A 22,496-nucleotide genomic window follows, 5' to 3' on the forward strand; every position below is an offset into this window, starting at 1 on the left:
AAACCCCTATAGTGCCGGGCATGACCAAAACATATGGGTATGATTCGCTGGGCTTCTCGAGCACCTCGCACACCTATCCTCCACCCCAAAAAATTTACTGAGCCGTGCTCCAGTCATATGTGCCCTGTGTAATACCTTAAACTGAATCAGGCTTAGCCTGGCACACGAGGACGACGAGTTTACCCTGCTTAGGGCATCTGCCCACAGCCCCTCCTCGATCTCCTCCCCCAGCTCTTCTTCCCATTTCCCTTTTAGTTCATCTACCATAGTCTCCCCTTCGTCCCTCATTTCCCTATATATATCTGACACCTTACCATCCCCCACCCATGTCTTTGAGATCACTCTGTCCTGCACCTCTTGTGTCGGGAGCTGCGGGAATTCCCTCACCTGTTGCCTCGCAAAAGCCCTCAGTTGCATATACCTGAATGCATTCCCTTGGGGCAACCCATATTTCTCGGTCAGCGCTCCCAGACTCGCGAACTTCCCATCCACAAACAGATCTTTCAGTTGCGTTATTCCTGCTCTTTGCCACATTCCATATCCCCCATCCATTCCCCCCGGGGCAAACCTATGGTTGTTTCTTATCGGGGACCCCCCCAAGGCTCCAGTCTTTCCCCTATGCCGTCTCCACTGTCCCCAAATCTTCAGTGTAGCCACCACCACCGGACTTGTGGTGTAGTTCCTCGGTGAGAACGGCAATGGGGCTGTCACCATAGCCTGTAGACTAGTCCCCCTACAGGACGCCCTCTCTAATCTCTTCCACGCCGCTCCCTCCTCCTCTCCCATCCACTTACTCACCATTGAAATATTAGCGGCCCAATAATACTCACTTAGGCTCGGTAGTGCCAGCACCCCTCCCTATCCCTGCTACGCTGTAAGAATCCCTTCCTCACTCTCGGGGTCTTCCCGGCCCACACAAAACCCATGATGCTCTTTTCAATCCTTTTAAAAAAAGCCTTCGTGATCACCACCGGGAGGCACTGAAACACAAAGAGGAATCTCGGGAGGACCACCATCTTAACCGCCTGCACCCTCCCTGCCATTGACAGGGATACCATATCCCATCTCTTGAAATCCTCCTCCATCTGTTCCACCAACCGCGTTAAATTTAACCTATGCAATGTGCCCCAATTCTTAGCTATCTGGATCCCCAGGTAACGAAAGTCCCTTGTTACCTTCCTCAACGGTAGGTCCTCTATTTCTCTACTCTGCTCCCCTGGATGCACCACAAACAACTCACTTTTCCCCATGTTCAATTTATACCCTGAAAAATCCCCAAACTCCCCAAGTATCCGCATTATTTCTGGCATCCCCTCCGCCGGGTCCGCCACGTATAGTAGCAAATCGTCCGCATACAAAGATACCCGGTGCTCTTCTCCTCCCCTAAGTACTCCCCTCCACTTCTTGGAACCCCTCAATGCTATCGCCAGGGGCTCAATCGCCAGTGCAAACAATAATGGGGACAGAGGGCATCCCTGCCTTGTCCCTCTATGGAGCCGAAAATATGCAGATCCCCGTCCATTCGTGACCACGCTCGCCACTGGGGCCCTATACAACAGCTGCACCCATCTAACATACCCCTCTCCAAAACCAAATCTCCTCAACACCTCCCAAAAATAAACCCACTCCACTCTATCAAATGCTTTCTCGGCATCCATCGCCACTACTATCTCCGTTTCTCCCTCTGGTGGGGCCATCATCATTACCCCTAACAACCTCCGTATATTCGTGTTCAGCTGTCTCCCCTTCACAAACCCAGTTTGGTCCTCGTGGACCACCCCCGGGACACATTCCTCTATTCTCATTGCCATTACCTTGGCCAGGACCTTGGCATCTACATTTAGGAGGGAAATAGGTCTATAGGACCCGCATTGTAGCGGGTCCTTTTCCTTCTTTAAGAGAAGCGATATCGTTGCTTCAGACATAGTCGGGGGCAGTTGTCCCCTTTCCTTTGCCTCATTAAAGGTCCTCGTCAGTACCGGGGCGAGCAAGTCCACATATTTTCTATAGAATTCGACTGGGAATCCATCCGGTCCCGGGGCCTTTCCCGCCTGCATATTCCTAATTCCTTTCACCACTTCTTCTACCTCGATCTGTGCTCCCAGTCCCACCCTTTCCTGCTCTTCCACCTTGGGAAATTCCAGCCGATCCAAGAAGCCCGTCATTCTCTCCCTCCCATCCGGGGGTTGAGCTTCATATAATTTTTTATAAAATGTCTTGAACACTCCATTCACTCTCTCCGCTCCCCGCTCCATCTCTCCTTCCTCATCCCTCACTCCCCCTATTTCCCTCGCTGCTCCCCTTTTCCTCAATTGGTGTGCCAGCAACCTGCTCGCCTTCTCCCCATATTCGTATTGTACACCCTGTGCCTTCCTCCATTGTGCCTCTGCAGTGCCTGTAGTCAGCAAGTCAAATTCTACATGTAGCCTTTGCCTTTCCCTGTACAGTCCCTCCTCCGGTGCTTCCGCATATTGTCTGTCCACCCTCAAAAGTTCTTGCAGCAACCGCTCCCGTTCCTTACTCTCCTGCTTCCCTTTATGTGCCCTTATTGATATCAGCTCCCCTCTAACCACCGCCTTCAACGCCTCCCAGACCACTCCCACCTGGACCTCCCCATTATCATTGAGTTCCAAGTACTTATCAATGCAACCCCTCACCCTTAGACACACCCCCTCATCTGCCATTAGTCCCATGTCCATTCTCCAGGGTGGGCGCCCTCCTGTTTCCTCCCCTATCTCCAAGTCCACCCAGTGTGGAGCGTGATCCGAAATGGCTATAGCCGTATACTCCGTTCCCCTCACCTTCGGGATCAATGCCCTACCCAGCACAAAAAAGTCTATTCGCGAGTAGACTTTATGGACATAGGAGAAAAACGAGAACTCCTTACTCCTAGGTCTGCTAAATCTCCACGGGTCTACACCTCCCATCTGCTCCATAAAATCTTTAAGTACCTTGGCTGCTGCCGGCCTCCTTCCAGTCCTGGACTTCGACCTACCCAGCCCTGGTTCCAACACCGTTTTAAAATCTCCCCCCATTATCAGCTTTCCCATCTCTAGGTCCGGAATGCGTCCTAGCATCCGCCTCATAAAATTGGCATCATCCCAGTTCGGGGCATATACGTTTACCAAAACCACCTTCTCCCCCTGTAGTTTGCCACTCACCATCACGTATCTGCCCCCGTTATCCGCCACTATAGTCTTTGCCTCGAACATTACCCGCTTCCCCACTAATATAGCCACCCCCCTGTTTTTCGCATCTAGCCTCGAATGGAATACCTGCCCCACCCATCCTTTGCGTAGCCTAACCTGGTCTATCAGTTTCAGGTGCGTTTCCTGTAACATAACCACATCTGCCTTAAGTTTCTTAAGGTGTGCGAGTACCCGTGCCCTCTTTATCGGCCCGATCAGCCCTCTCACGTTCCACGTGATCAGCCGAGTTGGGGGGCTTCCTACCCCCCCCCCCCCTTGTCGATTAGCCATCACCTTTTTCCAGCTCCTCACCCGGTTCCCACGCAGCTGTATCTCCCCCAGGCGGTGCCCCCCCGCCCATCCTCTCCCATACCAGCTCCCCCCTCTCCCCAGCAGCAGCAACCCAGTAATTCCCCCCTCCCACCCCCCCCCCCCCCCCGCTAGATCCCCCGCTAGCATAATTACTCCCCCCATGTTGCTCCCAGAAGTCAGCAAACTCTGGCTGACCTCGGCTTCCCCCCGTGACCTCGGCTCGCACCGTGCGACGCCCCCTCCTTCCTGCTTCTCTATTCCCGCCATGATTATCATAGCGCGGGAACCAAGCCCGCGCTTCTCCCTTGGCCCCGCCCCCAATGGCCAACGCCCCATCTCCTCCACCTCCCCTCCTCCCCCCATCACCACCTGTGGGAGAGAGAAAAGTTACCACATCGCAGGATTAGTACATAAAACCCCTCTTTGCCCCCCACATTCGCCCCACCACTTTGTTCGAACGTTCTTTTTAATAATCCGCTCATTCCAGTTTTTCTTCCACAATAAAAGTCCACGCTTCATCCGCCGTCTCAAAGTAGTGGTGCCTCCCTCGATATGTGAGCCACAGTTTTGCCGGTTGCAGCATTCCAAATTTTATCTTCTTTTTATGAAGCACCGCCTTGGCCCGATTAAAGCTCGCACTTAAAGATTAACTACCTCCGCACTCCAGTCTTGATAAACGCGGATCACCGCGTTCTCCCATTTACTGCTCCGAGTTTTCTTCGCCCATCTAAGGACCATTTCTCTATCCTTAAAACGGAGGAATCTCACCACTATGGCTCTGGGAATTTCTCCTGCTCTCGGTCCTCGCGCCATCACTCGGTATGCTCCCTCCACCTCCAACGGACCCGCCGGGGCCTCCGCTCCCATTAACGAGTGCAGCATCGTGCTCACATATGCCCCGACGTCCGCTCCCTCCACACCTTCAGGAAGACCAAGAATCCTCAGGTTGTTCCTCCTTGCGTTGTTTTCCAGTGCCTCCAACCTTTCCACACATCGTTTCTGATGTGCCTCCTGCGTCTCCGTCTTCACCACCAGGCCCTGTATATCGTCCTCATTCTCAGCTGCCTTTGCCTTCACGACCCGAAGCTCCCGCTCCTGGGTCTTTTGTTCCTCCTTTAGCCCTTCGATCGCCTGTAGTATCGGGGCCAACAGCTCTTTCTTCATTTCCTTTTTGATCTCTTCCACACAGCATTTCAAGAACTCTTGTTGTTCAGGGCCCCATGTTAAACTGCCACCTTCCGACGCCATCTTGGTTTTTGCTTGCCTTCCTTGCCGCTGTTCTAAAGGATCCACTGCAATCTGGCCACTCTCTCCTCCTTTTTCCATCCGTATCCAGGGGGGATTCCCTTCTGGTTTACCGCACAGTGTTTTTAGCCGTCAAAATTGCCGTTGGGGCTCCTATCAAGAGCCCAAAAGTCCGTTTCACAGGGAGCTGCCGAAACGTGCGACTCAGCTGGTCATCGCCGCACCCGGAAGTCTCAATATTAGGATTCTTGACTGTTCAATAAGTTATACCCACCAGGTTTGTAAGTTGAACACAGTAACTGTTTATTTATAACAGGAACAAAGTTGAAATATGCAATAATTATTGCAGAATAACATCTGGGTAATCTATTACTCCCCCTTTTACCGTCCCACCCCACAAACACACACAAGACAGATACACGAGAGGTAGGGGAAAGGGGAAATATAATAGGAATTAAAATGAAATTAAAGATGAAAGTCCTTACTTCCTATGTTGAGGTCGTTGCAGGAGTCTGTCCTCCCAGGATGCTTAGGGATCTAACCACTGGCTAGATTGCTAATGGGGATGGTCTGGTAGTACATTTAGTTAGAACTCCCAGTCTATAAGATTCCTTCTGGGGAGTCACTTTAACTTTTATAAAACTGGGCATTCACTCAAACCAACCGCCTCAGGCTTGTTTAATTCTCATTCCAACTTTACCAGAAGGACAAGCAGCCTTACTGAGATGTGAACAGAGTTCCACACATGAGATTTTAAAAAGCGTTTTTAAACAACTGACCCTGCCGACAGCTAGTGGCTGGACTGAATTTCCCTGCAGTTCAGTCTTGCTGTGGAAGGTCTTCATTTTGGATCTTTCGAAAGAATCCAGCAGATATCTGGTGACAGGGATGAGCTAGCGGACCCACAAAATGTGGCTCTTCTAAGAATTTGAATTTAGACTCCTTTAATTAAGAATAGCTAGCCAGAACAAAAAAGCTTCCCCTCACCCTCTTCAAACACAACGGAACAAGAGATGACAAACAACAGCAAAGCGAGGGGCCAAAAAGAGACAAAAAGTGGTAAAAGCCTGGAGAAACGAGCAGAGGAGATGGCGGGCACATGAAGCGACGGGGCCCCAGACACACCTGGCAGAGAGGGACCACCAGGCAGCACACGGAGCTCCCCTGTGCTGGGGGGGCTGATGGAAGGAGTCCCTCACCAAGGAACTAAAAGAGCTCAAAGAGGCCATCGAGGCCTTCAAGGCCAACACGAAGGCAGCGGTCCACGTGGCTACGGCAGAAGCATTGGTCGCCATGCAGGCATCTCTGAACAAGGCGAAGAGGCAACTGGAGGCCATGGGGAACACCATTCGAGAGAAGGTCTCAGCAGACCAGGGCAACCGGATTGTCGATCTGGAATCGGAGGTAGTGAAGTTGGTGGCGACACAGAGGAACCTAAAACGAAAAATTGAAGACCAGGAGAATCAGTCGCCGAGCCAAAATCTGCATATATTGGGTCTGCATGAAGGAACCAAGGGAAGGGACCCCACAGACTTCGTGGCCCAGATGCTGGGAAATCTGGTGGGGAGAGATAGCTTCCGCAAGCCACCAGAGATAAACAGAACCCACAGTTCACTCCAGCCAAAACCCAGAGTTGTGAAGCAGCTGAGAGTCATAATCGGCAAGTTGGACCAGTACCAATGTCAGGAAAGAATCCTGCATTGAGAGCCAGGCAGACAAAGTCCTGAAACTGGGAAGGACACCCGATCAGGATATACCAAGACACTGGGGCAGACATGGCCAGGCGCCGTGTGCAATTCAATAGAGCAAGGTGGCCTGTACAAAAGTGGGGAGAAGTTTGGGATGCTATACCCAACCAAACTTATGGCTCGCCTTTCAAAGAACAAAGAACAAAGAAATGTACAGCACAGGAACAGGCCCTTCGGCCCTCCAAGCCCGTGCCAACCATACTGCCCGTCTAAACTAAAATCTTCTACAATTCCTGGGACCGTATCCCTCTATTCCCATTCTATTCATGTATTTGTCACGATGCCCCGTAAATGTCACTATCGTCCCTGCTTCCACCACCTCCTCCGGCAGCGAGTTCCAGGCACCCACTACTCTGTGTAAAAAAACCTGCCTCTTACATCTCCACCAAATCTTGCCCCTCGCACCTTAAACCTATGCCCTCTAGTAATTGACACCTCTACCCTGGGAAAAAGCCTCTGACTATCCACTCTGTCTATGCCCCTCATAATTTTATAGCCTCTATCAGGTCACCCCTCAACCTCCATCACTCCAGTGAGAACAAACCGAGTTTATTCAACCGCTCCTCATAGCTAATGCCCTCCATACCAGGCAACATCCTGGTAAATATTTTCGGCACCTTCTCTAAAGCCTCCACATCCTTCTGGTAGTGTGGCGACCAGAATTGAACACTATACTCCAAGTGTGGCCTATCTAAGGTTCTATATAGCTGCAACATGACTTGCCAATACTTATACTCAATGCCTCGGCCAATGAAGGCAAGCATGCCGTATGCCTTCTTGACTACCTTCTTCTCCACATGTGTTGCCCCTTTCAGTGACCTGTGGACCTGTCCACCTAGATCTCTCTGACTTTCAATACTCTTGAGGGTTCTACCTTTCACTGTATATTCCCTACCTACATTAGACCTTCCAAAATGCATTATCTCACATTTGTCCGGATTAAACTCCATCTGCCATCTCTCCGCCCAAGTCTCCAAACAATCTAAATCCTGCTGTATCCTCTGACAGTCCTCATTGCTATCTGCAATTCCACCAACCTTTGTGTCGTCCGCAAACGTACTCATCAGACCAGTTACATTTTCCTCCAAATCATTTACATATACTACGAACAGCAAAGGTCCCAGCACTGATCCCTGCGGAACACCACTCGTCACAGCCCTCCAATCAGAAAAGCATCCTTTCATTGCTACTCTCTGCCTTCTATGACCTAGCCAGTTCTGTATCCATCTTGCCAGCTCACCCCTGATCCCGTGTGACTTCACCTTTTGTACCAGTCTATCATGAGGGACCTTGTCAAAGGCCTTACTGAAGTCTACATAGACAACATCCACTGCCCTACCTGCATCAAACATCTTTGTGACCTCTTCAAAAAACTCTGAGCAAGTTAGTGAGACACGACCTCCCCTTCACAAAACCATGCTGTCTCTCGCTAATACGTCCATTTGCTTCCAAATGGGAGTAGATCCTGTCTTGAAGAATTCGCTCCAGTAATTTCCCTACCACTGAAGTAAGGCTCACCGGCCTGTAGCTCGCTGGATTATCCTTGCTACCCTTCTTAAACAAAGGAACAACATTGGCTATTCTCCAGTCCTCCGGGACATCACCTGAAGACAGTGAGGATCCAAAGATTTCTGTCAAGGCCTCAGCAATTTCCTCTCTAGCCTCCTTCAGTATTCTGGGGTAGATCCCATCAGGCCCTGGGGACTTATCTACCCTAATATTTTTCAAGACGCCCAACACCTCGTCTTTTTGGATCTCAATGTGACCCAGGCTATCTACACACCCTTCTCCAGACTCAACATCTACCAATTCCTTCTCTTTGGTGAATACTGATGCAAAGTATTCATTTAGTACCTCACCCATTTCCTCTGGCTCCAAGAGCACAGGCTGGGAAGGCAGCCGCAGAGTCAACGATAAGGGGGACAACCCAAAAGACTGAAACTTGAAAAGTCTATTTGCGTGGGACTGTACCGGAATGACCGAATGTGGGAGCTAAAACACAGAAAGATGGAAGCGATGGCAGCAGAGTGCAAGAGAGAGTTGTTGTGTTATGTAATTTGGAATAACACAAGCTGCCACTTGATGCAGTTTTGAGTCAAAGATGCTCCAGACTTTGAAGTGAGTTCAATGTGTTTATTGAACTATTAGCACAGTTCTCAATGAGTTCGACTCTCTGCTAATCTAAATGTAGTAACTCAGTCTAACTGAACCAGCCTTGCTCTAAGCCACGTGCTGGGGTGTAATGCTGAGGATACACCCTGTCTCACTCTGTAGATGTTGGTCTGTGGGAGATACCACCCCTGAGTGTCCTGACTGCTCATTGGTCTTGTCCGATTCTATGTGTTCATTAGCTGCATGTTTGCCGAGAAATGGAAACAAGGGGGAACAAAGGGACAAGGAGGGGGAAGAGCTCTTGGCTGGCTACGACAAATCGCACATGGCAACAAGGAACAAGATGGTGCCGCAAACAACCACTTTGGAGGGTCTCCAAAACAAAGGGAAACCCCGAAGTGCAGGGGCACATCCACATGGCATGCACATAGTTGGGAGCCATGTTGGGTGCTCCCTGCACAAAGGGAAACCCCGGAGCGTCGGACCCAGCCTCAAGATGAGTATAGTGCCCGAGGCCATTTTGAATGGCCCCCTAACCCAAGAGTGCAGGGGCGCATCCACAAGGTAAGTATGGTTGATCCCGCGAGGAGGGGGGGACGGACTCCCCATCAGAATAATCACCTGGAACGTCAGGGGACTTAATGGCCCAGTGAGAAGTTCTGGAGAATTCGCCCCTGAAAAGCATGAAGGCTGGCATAGCTTTCCTCCAAGAGACACACCTGTTGGTAAGAAAGGGCTGGGTGGGACAGACGTAGCATTCATACTACGGGACGAGAGCTAGAGGGGTACCCATGCTGCTAAATAAGAGGTCAGCCTTTACAGCAACAAAGATGGTTCCGGACAGACCCAGATGGACAGTACATCATGGGTCAGCGGTGTTTTGGAAGGGACACCAGTGGGCCTAGTTAACGTGTACACTCCCAACTGAGACGACACGGAGTTCATAAAGAAGACTGTAGTGGAAATCCCCAACATAGGCACACACCGATTCATCATGGGAGGGTCATTCACTATATACAGGACCCACAGACAGTCAGATCAAAGCCAAAATTGGGGGCAACATCGCACATGGTGAAGGAACTAGGCACATTTATGGAACAGATGGGAGCAGTGGACCCGTGGAGGTTCACACACCCAAGGGAGAAGGAGTTCTGCCTCTTCTCCCAGGTATATAAAGTATGATGTGGAGATGCCGGCGTTGGACTGGGGTGAGCACAGTAAGAAGTCTTAGAACACCAGGTTAAAGTCCAACAGGTTTGTTTCAAATCACTAGCTTTCGGAGCACTGCTCCTTCCTCAAGTGAATGACGAGGTATGTTCCAGGAACATGTATATATATAGACAAAGTCAAAAATGCAAGGCAATGTTTTGAATGCGAGTATTTGTCGGTAATTAAGTCTTGACAGATCCAGAGATAGGGGTAACCCCAGGTTAAAGAGGTGTGAATTGTCTCAAACCAGGACAGTTGGTAGGATTTCACAAGCCCAGTCCAGATGGTGGGGGATGAATGTAATGCAACATGAATCCAAGGTCCCGGTTGAGGCCGTACTCATGTGTGCGGAACATGGCTATAAGTTTCTGCTCGGCGATTCTGCGTTGTCGCGCGTCCTGAAGGCCGCCTTGGAGAACGCTTACCCGGAGATCAGAGGTTGAATTCCCTTGACTGCTGAAGTGTTCCCTGACTGGAAGGGAACATTCCTGCCTGGTGATTGTCGCACGATGTCCGTTCATCCGTTGTCGCAGCGTCTGCATGGTCTCGCCAATGTATCACGCTTCGGGACATCCTTTCCTGCAGCGTATAAGGTAGACGTGATCGCAACCGTTGGACACGGGGCAGCACGGTAGCATTGTGGATAGCACAATTGCTTCATAGCTCCAGGGTCCCAGGTTCGATTCCAGCTTGGGTCACTGTCTGTGTGGAGTCTGCACATCCTCCCCGTGTGTGCGTGGGTTTCCTCCGGGTGCTCCGGTTTCCTCCCACAGTCCAAAGATGTGCAGGTTAGGTGGATTGGCCATGATAAATTGCCCTTAGTGTTGGGTGGGGTTACTGGGTGATGGGGTGGTGGTGTTGACCTTGTGTAGGGTGCTCTTTCCAAGAGCCGGTGCAGACTTGATGGGCCGAATGGCCTCCTTCTGCACTGTAAATTCTATTAAAAAACCTCCAACCACGCTCCACACTGCATGGATGTGAGGTTGGAGATGGGCTGTGCCCAACACCCCCCCCCCCCTCCCCCATGGAGGTTGGACACGGTCCTCCTTGCCAACAAGGACTTTTGTGAGGCAATATCACAGGCCTTAGAGGGGCGCATTACCAATAACCAGAATGGGGCAGTCTCATCTTCCATTTGGGAGGCGCAGAAGGGCGCGATCAGGCGTGAAATAATCACTTATAAAGCACATAGAGAGGACAGCTAGGCAACAACTGGTCGACTCCATCCTGGATGTAGGCCGACAATACTCTGCGGCCCGACTGAAGAGCTGCTGGTCGAGAGGAAAAAGCTACAAATGGACTTTGACCTGCTCGCCACTGGGAAAGCTGTACACCAACTCCGCCAGACATGGGGGACCTTTTATGAACACAAAAAAATAACGCAAGCCACCTGCTGGCCCATCAGCTGAGAAAGCCTCGAGAGAAATATCACAGAAAAGGTCAACGAAGGTTTTCTACCGGGGGCTGTAGACCTCTGAGACCCCAATGGGGATTCGAGGATCAAGCAGTTCCTCGGTGGAATGGGCATGCCAGAGGATAGAAAACGGGGGCTGGAAGCACCGCTAGGACTGGGGGAAGGCATGGAGAGCATGCAGGTGGGGAAGGCACCAGGACCAGATGGATTCCCTGCGGACCGCGACAAAGCATTTGCGGAAGCACTGGCCCCACACTTGCGGAGACATTTGCAGACTCTCTAGGAAGGGGCACACTGCTGCCTACGCTGGCACAAGCCTCAGTCTCGCTGATACCAAAGAGAGTCAAAGACCTGACCGAATGCGAGTCTTACAGACTCATCACGCTGCTCAACATAGAAGTTAAAATACTGGCTAGGCGGCTGGAGAACTGCGTACCAGAAGTGGTCGCAGAGGATTAGACGGGCTTTGTCAAGGGTAGGCAGCTAACATCGAGCATCAGGCGCCTGCTGAACCTGATAATGACCCTCATCCGGGGAGAGAACACCAGAAACGATCATCTCCCTGGACGCAGAAAAGGCCTTCGACAGAGTTGCGTGGAAGTATCACAGAGGTACTGGAGCGGTTTGGGCTTGGATCAGGGTTCACCACCTGGGTGAAAACGTTATGCAATGCTCCAATGCCGAAGGTGCGGACCAACACCACCACCCCTAAATACTTCCAGCTGCACAGAGGCACAAGGCAGGGACGCCCGCTGTCCCCTTTTCTGTTCAGCCTGTGCAAATGAAACCCCATTGATCGCCCTCAGGGAGGCGAGAAGCTGGAAGGGGATCCAGAACGGGGACAGAGAGCATAGATTCGCACTCTATTCGGATGACGTGCGTCTCTACATCTCAGACCCCAAACCAGCATGGAAGGGATCATGAAGCACCTGAAAGAGTTTGGAGCCTTCTCGGCTACAGAGACAACCTGAGCAGGAATTACATTTTCCCGGTGAACCTGCAAGGGAGAGAGACAGAGCTGGAAGGAAAGCCGTTCAAACTAGCCCAAAACAAATTCTGCTACCTGGGGATCCAAATCGCCTAAGACTGGGCATGGATCCTTAAGTGGAACCTGACAAGTCTGGTGGAGGAAGTAAAAAGGACTTGCAGAGGTAGGACACACTCCCACTCTCCCTGGCGGGGAGAGTGCCGATGATCAAAATGAACGTGTACTGCCTAGGTTCCTCCTGCTGTACACATCTCTACCAATCTACATCCTCAAGGCCTTTTTCAATATGGTAGACAAACTGATCATGGCGTGTGTGTGTGCATGTGTCCAAGGACCCCCAAAGAGGTCCTACAAAGGAAAAGAAACATGGAGGCCTGGCCCTCCCAAACCTCCAATACTACCACTGGGCAGCCACAGCAAGAGTGAGGGGATGGGTGAAGGAGCCAGAAGCAGAATGGGTAAGGATGGAGGAGAGTTCCTACATAGGGACCACAAAATCATCAGGGACGCCAAGAGACAATACCAGACTAAGTTAGAGTCACAGACTAACGACATAGGCTCTCGTCGCTTGTGGCAAGGCTTAAACAATATAGGCGACATTTGGAGGAGGAATGCTCCCCACTGGACGAGACAAGGGTAAAACGGGAGGAAGAACTAGGTACAGAAATAGGATGGGGTCTCTAGATCGAAGCACTGAAAAGGGCAAACTCCAGCTCCACAAGGCTAAGCCTAATGCAGCTAAATGTGGTGCACAGAGTGCACCTAACCAGAACCCGAATGAACAAGTTCTTCCAGGAGGTGGAGGACAAATGTGAACGTTGCCAGGGAGGCCCGACCAACCACATCTACATGTTTTGGGCCTGCCCAAGACTTGTCGGGTTCTGGACAACTATCTTTGAGGCATTGTCCATGGTTGTGGGGGCGAAGGTGGAGCCAAGTCCAAAAGTGGCGGTCTTCGGCGTCTCAGACCAGCCAGAACTCGTCTTGGGGAGGATGGCCAATTCCGTAGCCTTTGCCTCCCGTGTCGCACGCTGAAGAATCCTGCTCGGCTGGGGTTCAGCAGCTCCACCCAAAACTGCAGAATGGCTGTCAGACCTTTCGGAATTCCTCCTACTGGAGAAAATAAAATTCACCATCTGTGGGTCGGAAGAGGGCTTCCACAAGAGGCGGAAGCTGTTCACCAACTTATTCCGAGACCTGTTCGTAGCCAGCAGCCAATAGACCAGGGGAGGGGAGTGCGGTGTGGTGGCAGGGAAGGATGGGGGGAGGCACAGATGTGCCATGAAAACATAAAGGAAAGAGTGGGGGCATGGAGGAGGGAGGGGAGGGAGGGGAGAGGAGGGGGAGGGTTGCAGTAAATGACAAAGCACAAGGTAGGCGGCAGAGCTTCAGAGAAGGGGCCGGATCACAACACAGCTGTATATACATGTGTCACATTCTATACGGGGGTGGATATCAAACCAGCCCCCCTCCCCACCCCCAGATGGAAATTTGTAAAAAAAAAAATAAAGCTTTGACTTGGCAATGATAACCATCGACCAAAAAATATGAAAATCAATAGAAACATTTTTTAAAAAGGAAGAATCCAGCAGACGAGAGAGAGAGAAAGATCAGGAATGTTCCTTCAACTTCTGACCCAAAACAAAGTAAAAGAGAAAAACACAGTCGAACAGAGGAAGGAACAATGCAGAGAAAACCCTGACCAATCAGCAGGCGCCATGAATAAGGCCAGGCAATTCGAAACAATCCATTAGCCGATAGCCAAGTCCATCATGATGTGTCAGCACTGATTTCCCTTGAATCTGCTCATCTGAAATATAAACTCTTTGCAGCCTGCCTTGCATGAGGTCACAAGTCAATCCTCCGTTTACCAGCCAATCGAATTGAAGGTGAAGCTCATCTTAAAGGCTTAGGTCCCATTAATTATCCATGTAAAAACATTGAAATAGCCAAAAAGCAGAAATTGAAAGGAAAAAAAACAAGGGACACGTGAAGAATCCTGCTCGGCTGGGGTTCAGCAGCTCCACCCAAAACTGCAGAATGACTGTCAGACCTTTCGGAATTCCTCCTACTGGAGAAAATAAAATTCACCATCCGTGGGTCGGAAGAGGGCTTCCACATGAGGAATTAACGTGAATATCCTTACACTTTAGCATGAGGGTGAGGGGCCTTCCCTCTATTTGTGGGGTGAGGTGTGGAGTCGCACCATTTTGGGTGTCAGGGTCCTTCCTAAGCATTTCCTGTTTATTCCCTTGTTTCGTCTCTCTATTATTTTTGCCATTTCATTTTTGATCTGTGGGTGATTAATGGACCTGGCATTTTAAGGCAAACTGCCTGTAAGAAGGATATACCAGTAATAATTCAAACAGAAAAACCTGAAAGACAGTGCTGCTTTAAACTGGTGATTGCAGACTGGCAGGTGTCAGAGAGGACTCGGTTTGATTGATCTGGCTGGTGGCCATGAATTGGCCCAAAATGCTGTTCTCTGCCCGGTAACAGGGGGTGATTGGATCTCATCCCACTGATATATTTTTCAGAGTCCCGAGGTTCCAGTTTTGGTTCAGCTTTGATTCTGGCAGTCTGATAAAGGGATCTAACCAACTGTCTCCAAAAAAGTGAAGCTCATCCTCTCTATGAGTCCATTGTGAGGGCTGACTCTCTCTCCAGAAAACCTGGGCGTCATTCTCTTGAGACTGCAGAGGCCTAAAGTCAAAGCACGATCTGAAAGCGACGTTTGATGTGAAATAGAGTGTCTCTACAGAAAGAGAGAGGCCTGAATGCAAACCTCGAGCTGAAGGCCCAATTTGATGAGAAATAAGGGGCTGGATTCTCGGTCTGCTCACCGCGTTTTCCTGCGCCCTCGCAGGCAGGGGCATCCTCCATTCCAGCAGCCAGCCAATGGGACATCCATTGTGGCCTCACCGTGCCGTCGGGAAACCTGCAGGCATGGGTGCTCTGCCGGCAGAGTGGAGGGTCCCACTGACGGAGAATTTCACTGGAGGGGTCTCCAGGAAGCCTGCTGCCTGTGAGTACTGTACTTTTCTCAACTACTGGGACCATGAATGAATGGATCTACAAAGTTGATCATTACCGACTGAAAAGCAAAGACCCTAGGCTGCAAGCTTGCTGTGAAGAAAGTGTGCCGAGCAAGCATCATCTGGAGCAAAAATTCTTATCTGACCTTCATCTTTAGTATATTTTACCCATTTCCACCCCTCTGTGTTTGTCTTGTGTGTGTGTGTGGGTGGAGTGGGGGACTGTTGAAGGGGCAATAGGTACTAGCTTGTCATTAACACTTCTATTTACTGTATATTTCATCATTCCTGTTATAGATAAACAGTAATTGGGTTTTTTTTAAAAATATATATATTTCATTGAAATTTTTCATTCACAATTTTTTCCCCTTACACATCAAACATAAAGAAAATTTAACAGTACAAGTAACATGATAACTACAATCTAATAAAGAGTAACTAACTAACATGGTAAACTAACCAAATAACATAAAATGAAACTTTCCCCTCCCCCTCCCTCTCCTCTTCCCCCCCCCCCCCCCGCCCCCTCCCCCCTGGGTTGCTGCTGCTGATCATCTATCTTCCCTCTAACGTTCCGCTAGGTAGTCGAGGAACGGTTGCCACCGTCTGGTGAACCCTTGAGCCGATCCTCTCAGCGCAAACTTAATCTGCTCCAGTTTAATGAACCCCGCCATATCGTTTATCCAGGCCTCCAGCCCGGGGGGTTTCGCTTCCTTCCACATGAGTGAAATCCTACGCCGGGCTACTAGGGACGCAAAGGCCACGACATCGGCCTCTTTCGCCTCCTGCACTCCCGGCTCATCCGCAACTCCAAATATAGCTAACCCCCAGCCTGGTTTGACCCGGACCTTCACCACCTTCGAGATCACTCCCGTCACTCCCCTCCAATACTCCTCCAGTGCCGGGCACAACCAAAACATATGTGTGTGGTTTGCCGGGCTTCCGCCGCACCTCCCACACTTGTCTTCCACTCCAAAGAACCTGCTCAACCTTGCTCCCGTTATGTGTGCTCTATGTAGCACCTTAAATTGAATCAGGCTAAGCCTGGCACACGAGGAAGAGGAATTTACCCTGCTTAGGGCATCAGCCCACAGACCCTCCTCTATCTCCTCCCCGAGCTCTTCTTCCCACTTTCCTTTCAGTTCGCCCACCAGCTCCTCCCCCTCTTCTCTCATCTCTCGGTATATCTCTGACACCTTGCCCTCCCCGACCCACACCCCCGAGAGCATTCTATCCTGGATCCCCTGTGTCGGGATCAATGGAAATTCCCTCACCTGTTGTCTTGTGAACACCTGCATATACCTAAAGAAATTTCCCCGGGGCAGCTTATACTTTTCCTCCAACGCTCCCAAGCTCGCAAACGTCCCGTCTATAAATAAATCTCCCACCCTCCTAATTCCCAACTGGTGCCAGCTCTGGAATCCTCCATCCATCCTCCCTGGGGCAAACCTATGGTTGTTCCTGATTGGGGACCCCACCAGGGCTCCCAGCACACACCTCTGTCGCCTCCATTGCCCCCAAATATTTAATGTTGCCGCCACCACTGGGTTTGTGGTAAATTTTTTTGGTGAGAACGGTAGTGGCGCCGTCACCAGCTCCTCTAGACTCGTCCCTTTACAGGACTTTCTCTCCAGTCTTTTCCACGCCGCTCCCTCTCCCTCTATCATCCATTTACGGATCATCGCCACATTGGCGGCCCAGTAGTAGTCGCCCAAATTCGGCAGCGCCAGTCCCCCTCTGTCTCTACTACGTTGTAAGAACCCCCTCCATACCCTCGGAACTTTCCCTGCCCACACGAAGCTTGTGATGCTCCTGTCTATTTTTTTAAAGACTGCCTTAGTGATCAGTATAGGGAGACATTGGAATACAAATAGGAACCTCGGGAGGACCATCATCTTAATTGCCTGCACTCTGCCCGCCAGTGACAGTGGCTGCATGTCCCACCTCTTGAAGTCCTCTTCCATTTGTTCCACCAGTCGTGTCAGATTAAGTCTGTGCAAGGTTCCCCAGCTCCTGGCTATCTGAATCCCCAGGTATCGAAAGTTTCTTTCCACTTTCCTTAAAGGCAGGCCATCTATCCCTCTACTCTGGTCCCCTGGGTGTATCACAAAAAGTTCACTCTTTCCCATGTTAAGCCTATATCCCGAGAAATCTCCGAACTCCCTCAATATCTGCATGACCTCTGCCATCCCCCCCACTGGGTCCGTCACATACAGCAGTAGGTCATCCGCGTAGAGTGACACTCGGTGTTCCTCTCCCCCTCTAATCACCCCTCTCCATTTTCTGGAGTGTCTCAGCGCCATGGCCAGTGGTTCAATTGCCAACGCGAACAGTAATGGAGATAGCGGGCATCCCTGTCTTGTTCCCCTGTATAGTCGGAAGTACTCCGATCTTTGCCGACCCGTGACCACACTTGCCGTTGGGGCCCCATAGAGGAGATTGACCCAGCTAACAAACCCGTCCCCGAACCCGAACCTCCTCAGCATCTCCCATAGATACTCCCACTCCACCCTATCAAATGCCTTCTCTGCATCCATTGCCGCCACTATCTCTGCCTCCCCCTCTGCTGGGGGCATCATTATCACCCCTAATAGCCGTCGCACGTTGACATTTAGTTGTCTCCCCTTTACGAATCCTGTCTGGTCTTCGTGCACCACCCCCGGGACACAGTCCTCTATCCTCGATGCCAGCACCTTTGCTAGCAATTTGGCGTCCACATTTAGTAGTGAAATAGGCCTATAGGACCCGCACTGCAGCGGATCTTTATCCCGCTTCAAAATTAGCGATATCGTCGCCTCCGACATTGTCGGGGGTAGAGTCCCCCCTTCCCTGGCCTCGTTAAAAGTCCTCACCAACAGCGGGGCCAGCAAGTCCACATATTTTCTATAAAATTCCACCGGGAACCCATCTGATCCCGGGGCCTTCCCTGCCTGCATGTTCCCCAGCCCTTTGGTAACCTCGTCCACCCCAATTGGTGCCCCCAGGCCTTCCACTTCCTGCTCCTCCACCCTCGGGAACCTTAATTGGTCCAAAAACTGCCACATCTCCTCTTTTCCCTCCGGGGGTGGGGACCTATAAAGTCTTTCGTAAAAGGTCTTAAACACCTCGTTTATCTTCCCTGCTCTCCGCACCGTAGCTCCCTTTTCGTCTCTAATTCCCTCTATCTCCCTCGCCGCTGTCCTCTTTCGCAGCTGATGGGCCAACAGGTGACTAGCCTTTTCCCCATATTCATATCTCATCCCCTGTGCCTTCCTCCACAGCACCTCCGCCCTCCTGGTGGTCAGAAGGTCGAACTCCGTCTGGAGTCGTCGTCTCTCCCTGTACAGTCCCTCCTCCGGGGTCTCCGCATATTCTTTGTCCACCCTTAAAATCTCCCCCAGTAGTCTTTCCCTTTCCTTGGCCTCTATTTTCCCTTTGTGGGCCCTGATGGAGATCAGCTCTCCTCTGACCGCCTTTAGTGCTTCCCATACCACTCCCACTCAGACCTCCCCGTCGTCATTGGCCTCCAGGTACCTCTCGATACATCCCCGCACCCTTCCACAGATTCCCTCATCCGCCAACAATCCCACATCTAATCGACAGACTGCACGCTGCTCCCTCTCCTCTCCTAGTTCCAGGTCCACCCAATGTGGGGCATGATCCGAAATAGCTATGGCTGAATACTCTGTTTCTTCCACCCTCGAGATCAACGACCTTCCCAAAACAAAAAAATCTATCCGGGAGTACACCTTGTGAACATGGGAGAAGAAGGAGAACTCCTTGGCCTTCGGTCTAACAAATCGCCATGGATCCACTCCCCCCATTTGGTCCATAAACCCCTTAAGCACCTTGGCCGCTGCCAGCCTTCTTCCGGTCTTAGATCTGGATCTATCTAACCCTGGGTCCAGCACGGTGTTGAAGTCTCTCCCCATTATCAAGTTTCCTACCTCCAGGTCCGGTATACGTCCCAGCATCCGCTTCATGAATCCCGCATCATCCCAATTCGGGGCATATACATTAACCAACACGACCTCCGTTCCCTCCAGTCTGCCACTCACCATCACATATCTGCCTCCACTATCTGCTACAATGCTCCTAGCTTCGAATGATACCCGTTTCCCCACCAGTATGGCCACCCCTCTATTCTTTGCATCCAGCCCTGAATGGAGCACCTGTCCCACCCATCCTTTCCTTAACCTAACTTGGTCCGCCACCTTCAGGTGCGTCTCCTGGAGCATAGCCACGTCTGCCCTCAGTCCTTTCAAGTGCGCGAACACTCGGGGCCCTTTTAATCGGTCCATTTACGCCTTTCACGTTCCACGTGATCAGGCGCACGGGGGGGCTACCTGCCCCCTTCCCGTGTCGACTAGCCATCACCCTCTCTAGGCCAGTCCCTCGTCCCGATTCCGCGCTCCCACTCGTTCCCCAGGTGGCGCATTCCAGCCCCGACCACCCTTTCTTGAGCCAGTTCCTCTTTGATTTCTGCAGCAGCAACCCAGTTATCCCCCCCCCCCCCGCCGCCGCGCTAGATCCCCATCTAGCGTGATTGCTCCCCCCATATTACTTCCGAAAGTCAGCTGACTTCAACTGACCCCGGCTCCTCCCGCTCACTCCTTGACCCCCCCCCCCCCCCCCCCCCCCCCCCGTGTGGGGAACTCCCATCTACCTTGCGCCTATCTTCCCGCCATCACCTTTCTGGCGCGGGAACAAGGACAGTAGGCTCCATATTCTCTGTAGCTGTCCCGCCCCTTGTGGCGCAGCTCCCTCTCCCGCCCCACTCCCATTCCTCATCCTCCGCCTATGTCTCTTCTTTCCCCCCACCGACGCCCACATTTCTTAGTGTCCCCCCCCTTCCCAATTTACATCTCTATATACATCGACAGTGACATTTCCCTCTAATATCAGTCCCTCAGTTCCGATCCAGTTTCTCGTCCTTAATAAAGGTCCATGCGTCTTCCGCCGTTTCGAAGTAGTGATGTCTCTCCTGGTAAGTGACCCATAGTCGCGCCGGCTGCAGCATCCCGAACTTCACCTTCTTGTGTAGCACCTCCTTGGCTCGATTAAAACTCGCCCTCCTTCTCGCCACCTCCGCACTCCAATCCTGGTACACCCGTACCACCGCATTCTCCCATCTACTACTCCGTACCTTTTTGGCCCATCTCAGAACCACTTCTCTATCATTAAAGCGGTGAAATCGCACGATTGTCGCCCTAGGTAGTTCTCCCTCCTTTGGTCTCCTTGCAGGGACCCGATGAGCCCCCTCCACTTCTAAGGGGCCCGAAGGGGCTTCAGCTCCCATCAGCGAGCTTAGCATCGTGCTCACGTAAGCCCCGCAGTCCGCTCCTTCCACTCCCTCGGGGAGACCCAGGATCCGAAGGTTCTTCCTTCGTGCTCTGTTTTCTAGGGCCTCAATCCTTTCAATGCACTTTTTGTGGAGCGCCTCGTGCGTCTGTGTTTTGACCGCCAGGCCCAGGATCTCGTCTTCATTATCCGTCACCTTCTGCTCCACCACGCGGAGCTCTGTCTCCTGGGTCCTTTGTGCCTCCTTAAGCCCCTCAATTGCCTGTAGCATCGGGGTCAGCACCTCCTTCTTAAGTAGCTCCACACACCGTCTTAAGAATTCGTCTTGATCGGGCCCCCATGTCGCCTGGGCTTTCTCCGCCGCCATCTTGCTTCTTTTTTCCTCCTGTCCCTATCCTCGAGGATTCTTCGCGATGTAGCCGCTGCCGCCGATATTTTTCTCTTTCGTTGGGGGGCACTCCCTGTTAACTCACCCCACACCGGGTTTCGTCCTGAAAAAAATCCCGGTTAAAATTCTTTTAAGAGGCCCAAGGTCCGTTTGAGCTGGAGCCGCCGAAACGTGCGGCTTAGCTGGGCATCGCCGCAACCGGAAGTCTGTAATTGGGTTTTAACTTACAAACCAGGTACTGTAATTATTGGGCGGTCAAGGGCCAAAGGCTTCAGGAATTTTTATAAGATTTAATGGTTAATTCACTTTTTTGTGACTTGGGAACGGGTGTAGCTGGAATTGGCTGCGCACTTGCCCAGGTTATTGTAACAGGTGGTTGAGGAGTCGCACAGTTGGCAGTGGAAGACGGACGGTGCAGTTCAGTGGGGATCTAGCGACAGAATGAATGTGATTGAGGAGAGCTTGCTGTGCGGCTCACTCTGGGTTCTAGTTCTGCAGCATTGTTTGTATGGGCTGAGTCAGAAGGAAGAGTGTGTGAAATAGACCCTGGCAGGCTGTGAGCAGAAAGTCAGGGCTGTGAACAGGGAGTCACCAGGTTTTGCTTCTCGTTGCAGCATTCTCCAAATGAAGACCAGAAAGGAAGCAATAGGAAGGCAAGCGAGACTGAGAAGGAATATGGCGATGGAGGTTATGACAAGGGGGAGGACAAGAATGAAGAAGATGAAGAGGAACAGGATGAATACGATGTTTATGAGGATGGAGGAGATGCATGTTTCAAATAGCAGGACCACAAATGGCGTGCAACACACAAGGAGGGGGGGCGACATATAACTAAGTTGGAGCAAAGAGTGGTCAGTCCATAATACTGGGCCAACAGGTAAAGCCATATGTGACACAGGGAGAATCCAGATTCATCTGTAATATGAGGGCACGTGTGTAAAATGGGGAGGGGTCATGTGTGTAATACAGGGTCTGTGTGTAATATGGGGTCATGTGAGGAGACACTTAATGTGGGGGCAGACTTATGATAAACATGCTGTGATATTTGAGGCAGCTATGTAAAGTAAGGAGAAAAATCAAATGTAACACAGGGGGTCAGTGTCTTTGAATAAAATCTGCAAACAATAATTTCACTGTCGATTATTGAATGAGCTTTAGTGAATAACCCACAAACATTAAATTCACTGGCGATTGTCCATGACTGAATACTCTCAAAGATCAAGTTCAGTGTCGATTGTACTTCACTGAATAACCCCCAAACATCAAATTCACTGGCGATTGTACTTTACTGAATAATCCCCAAACATCAAATTCACGGTCGATTGTACTTTACTGAATAACCCCAAACAACAAATTCACTGGCTATTGTCCATTACTGAATAACCCCCAAACATCAAATTCACTGTCGATTGTACTTTACTGAATAACCGCCAAACATCAAGTTCACTGTCGATTGTACTGTACTGAATAAGCCCCAAACATCTAATTCACTGTCGATTGTACTACACTGAATAACCCCCAAACATCTAATTCACTGTCGATTGTACTGTACTGAATAAGCCCCAAACATCTAATTC

The 22,496-nt window shown here is 50.9% G+C and overlaps 1 protein-coding gene across 1 annotated transcript in view; it reads left to right on the forward strand.

The window, feature by feature from the left end:
* The window catches only part of LOC140392264 (uncharacterized), a 166,779-nt gene extending 144,732 nt beyond the window's left edge, over positions 1-22,047 (forward strand). Inside the window, exon 63 of the mRNA XM_072477580.1 lies at positions 21,534-22,047. Within this exon, the coding sequence (XP_072333681.1) occupies positions 21,534-21,701 (168 nt within the window). The 3' untranslated portion in view covers positions 21,702-22,047. The remainder of the gene's footprint in view (positions 1-21,533) is intronic.
* Positions 22,048-22,496: the final 449 nt, after the last annotated feature.

Source organism: Scyliorhinus torazame, chromosome 16 (genome assembly GCF_047496885.1).
Source record: "Scyliorhinus torazame isolate Kashiwa2021f chromosome 16, sScyTor2.1, whole genome shotgun sequence".
NCBI classification, from domain to species: Eukaryota; Metazoa; Chordata; class Chondrichthyes; order Carcharhiniformes; family Scyliorhinidae; genus Scyliorhinus; species Scyliorhinus torazame.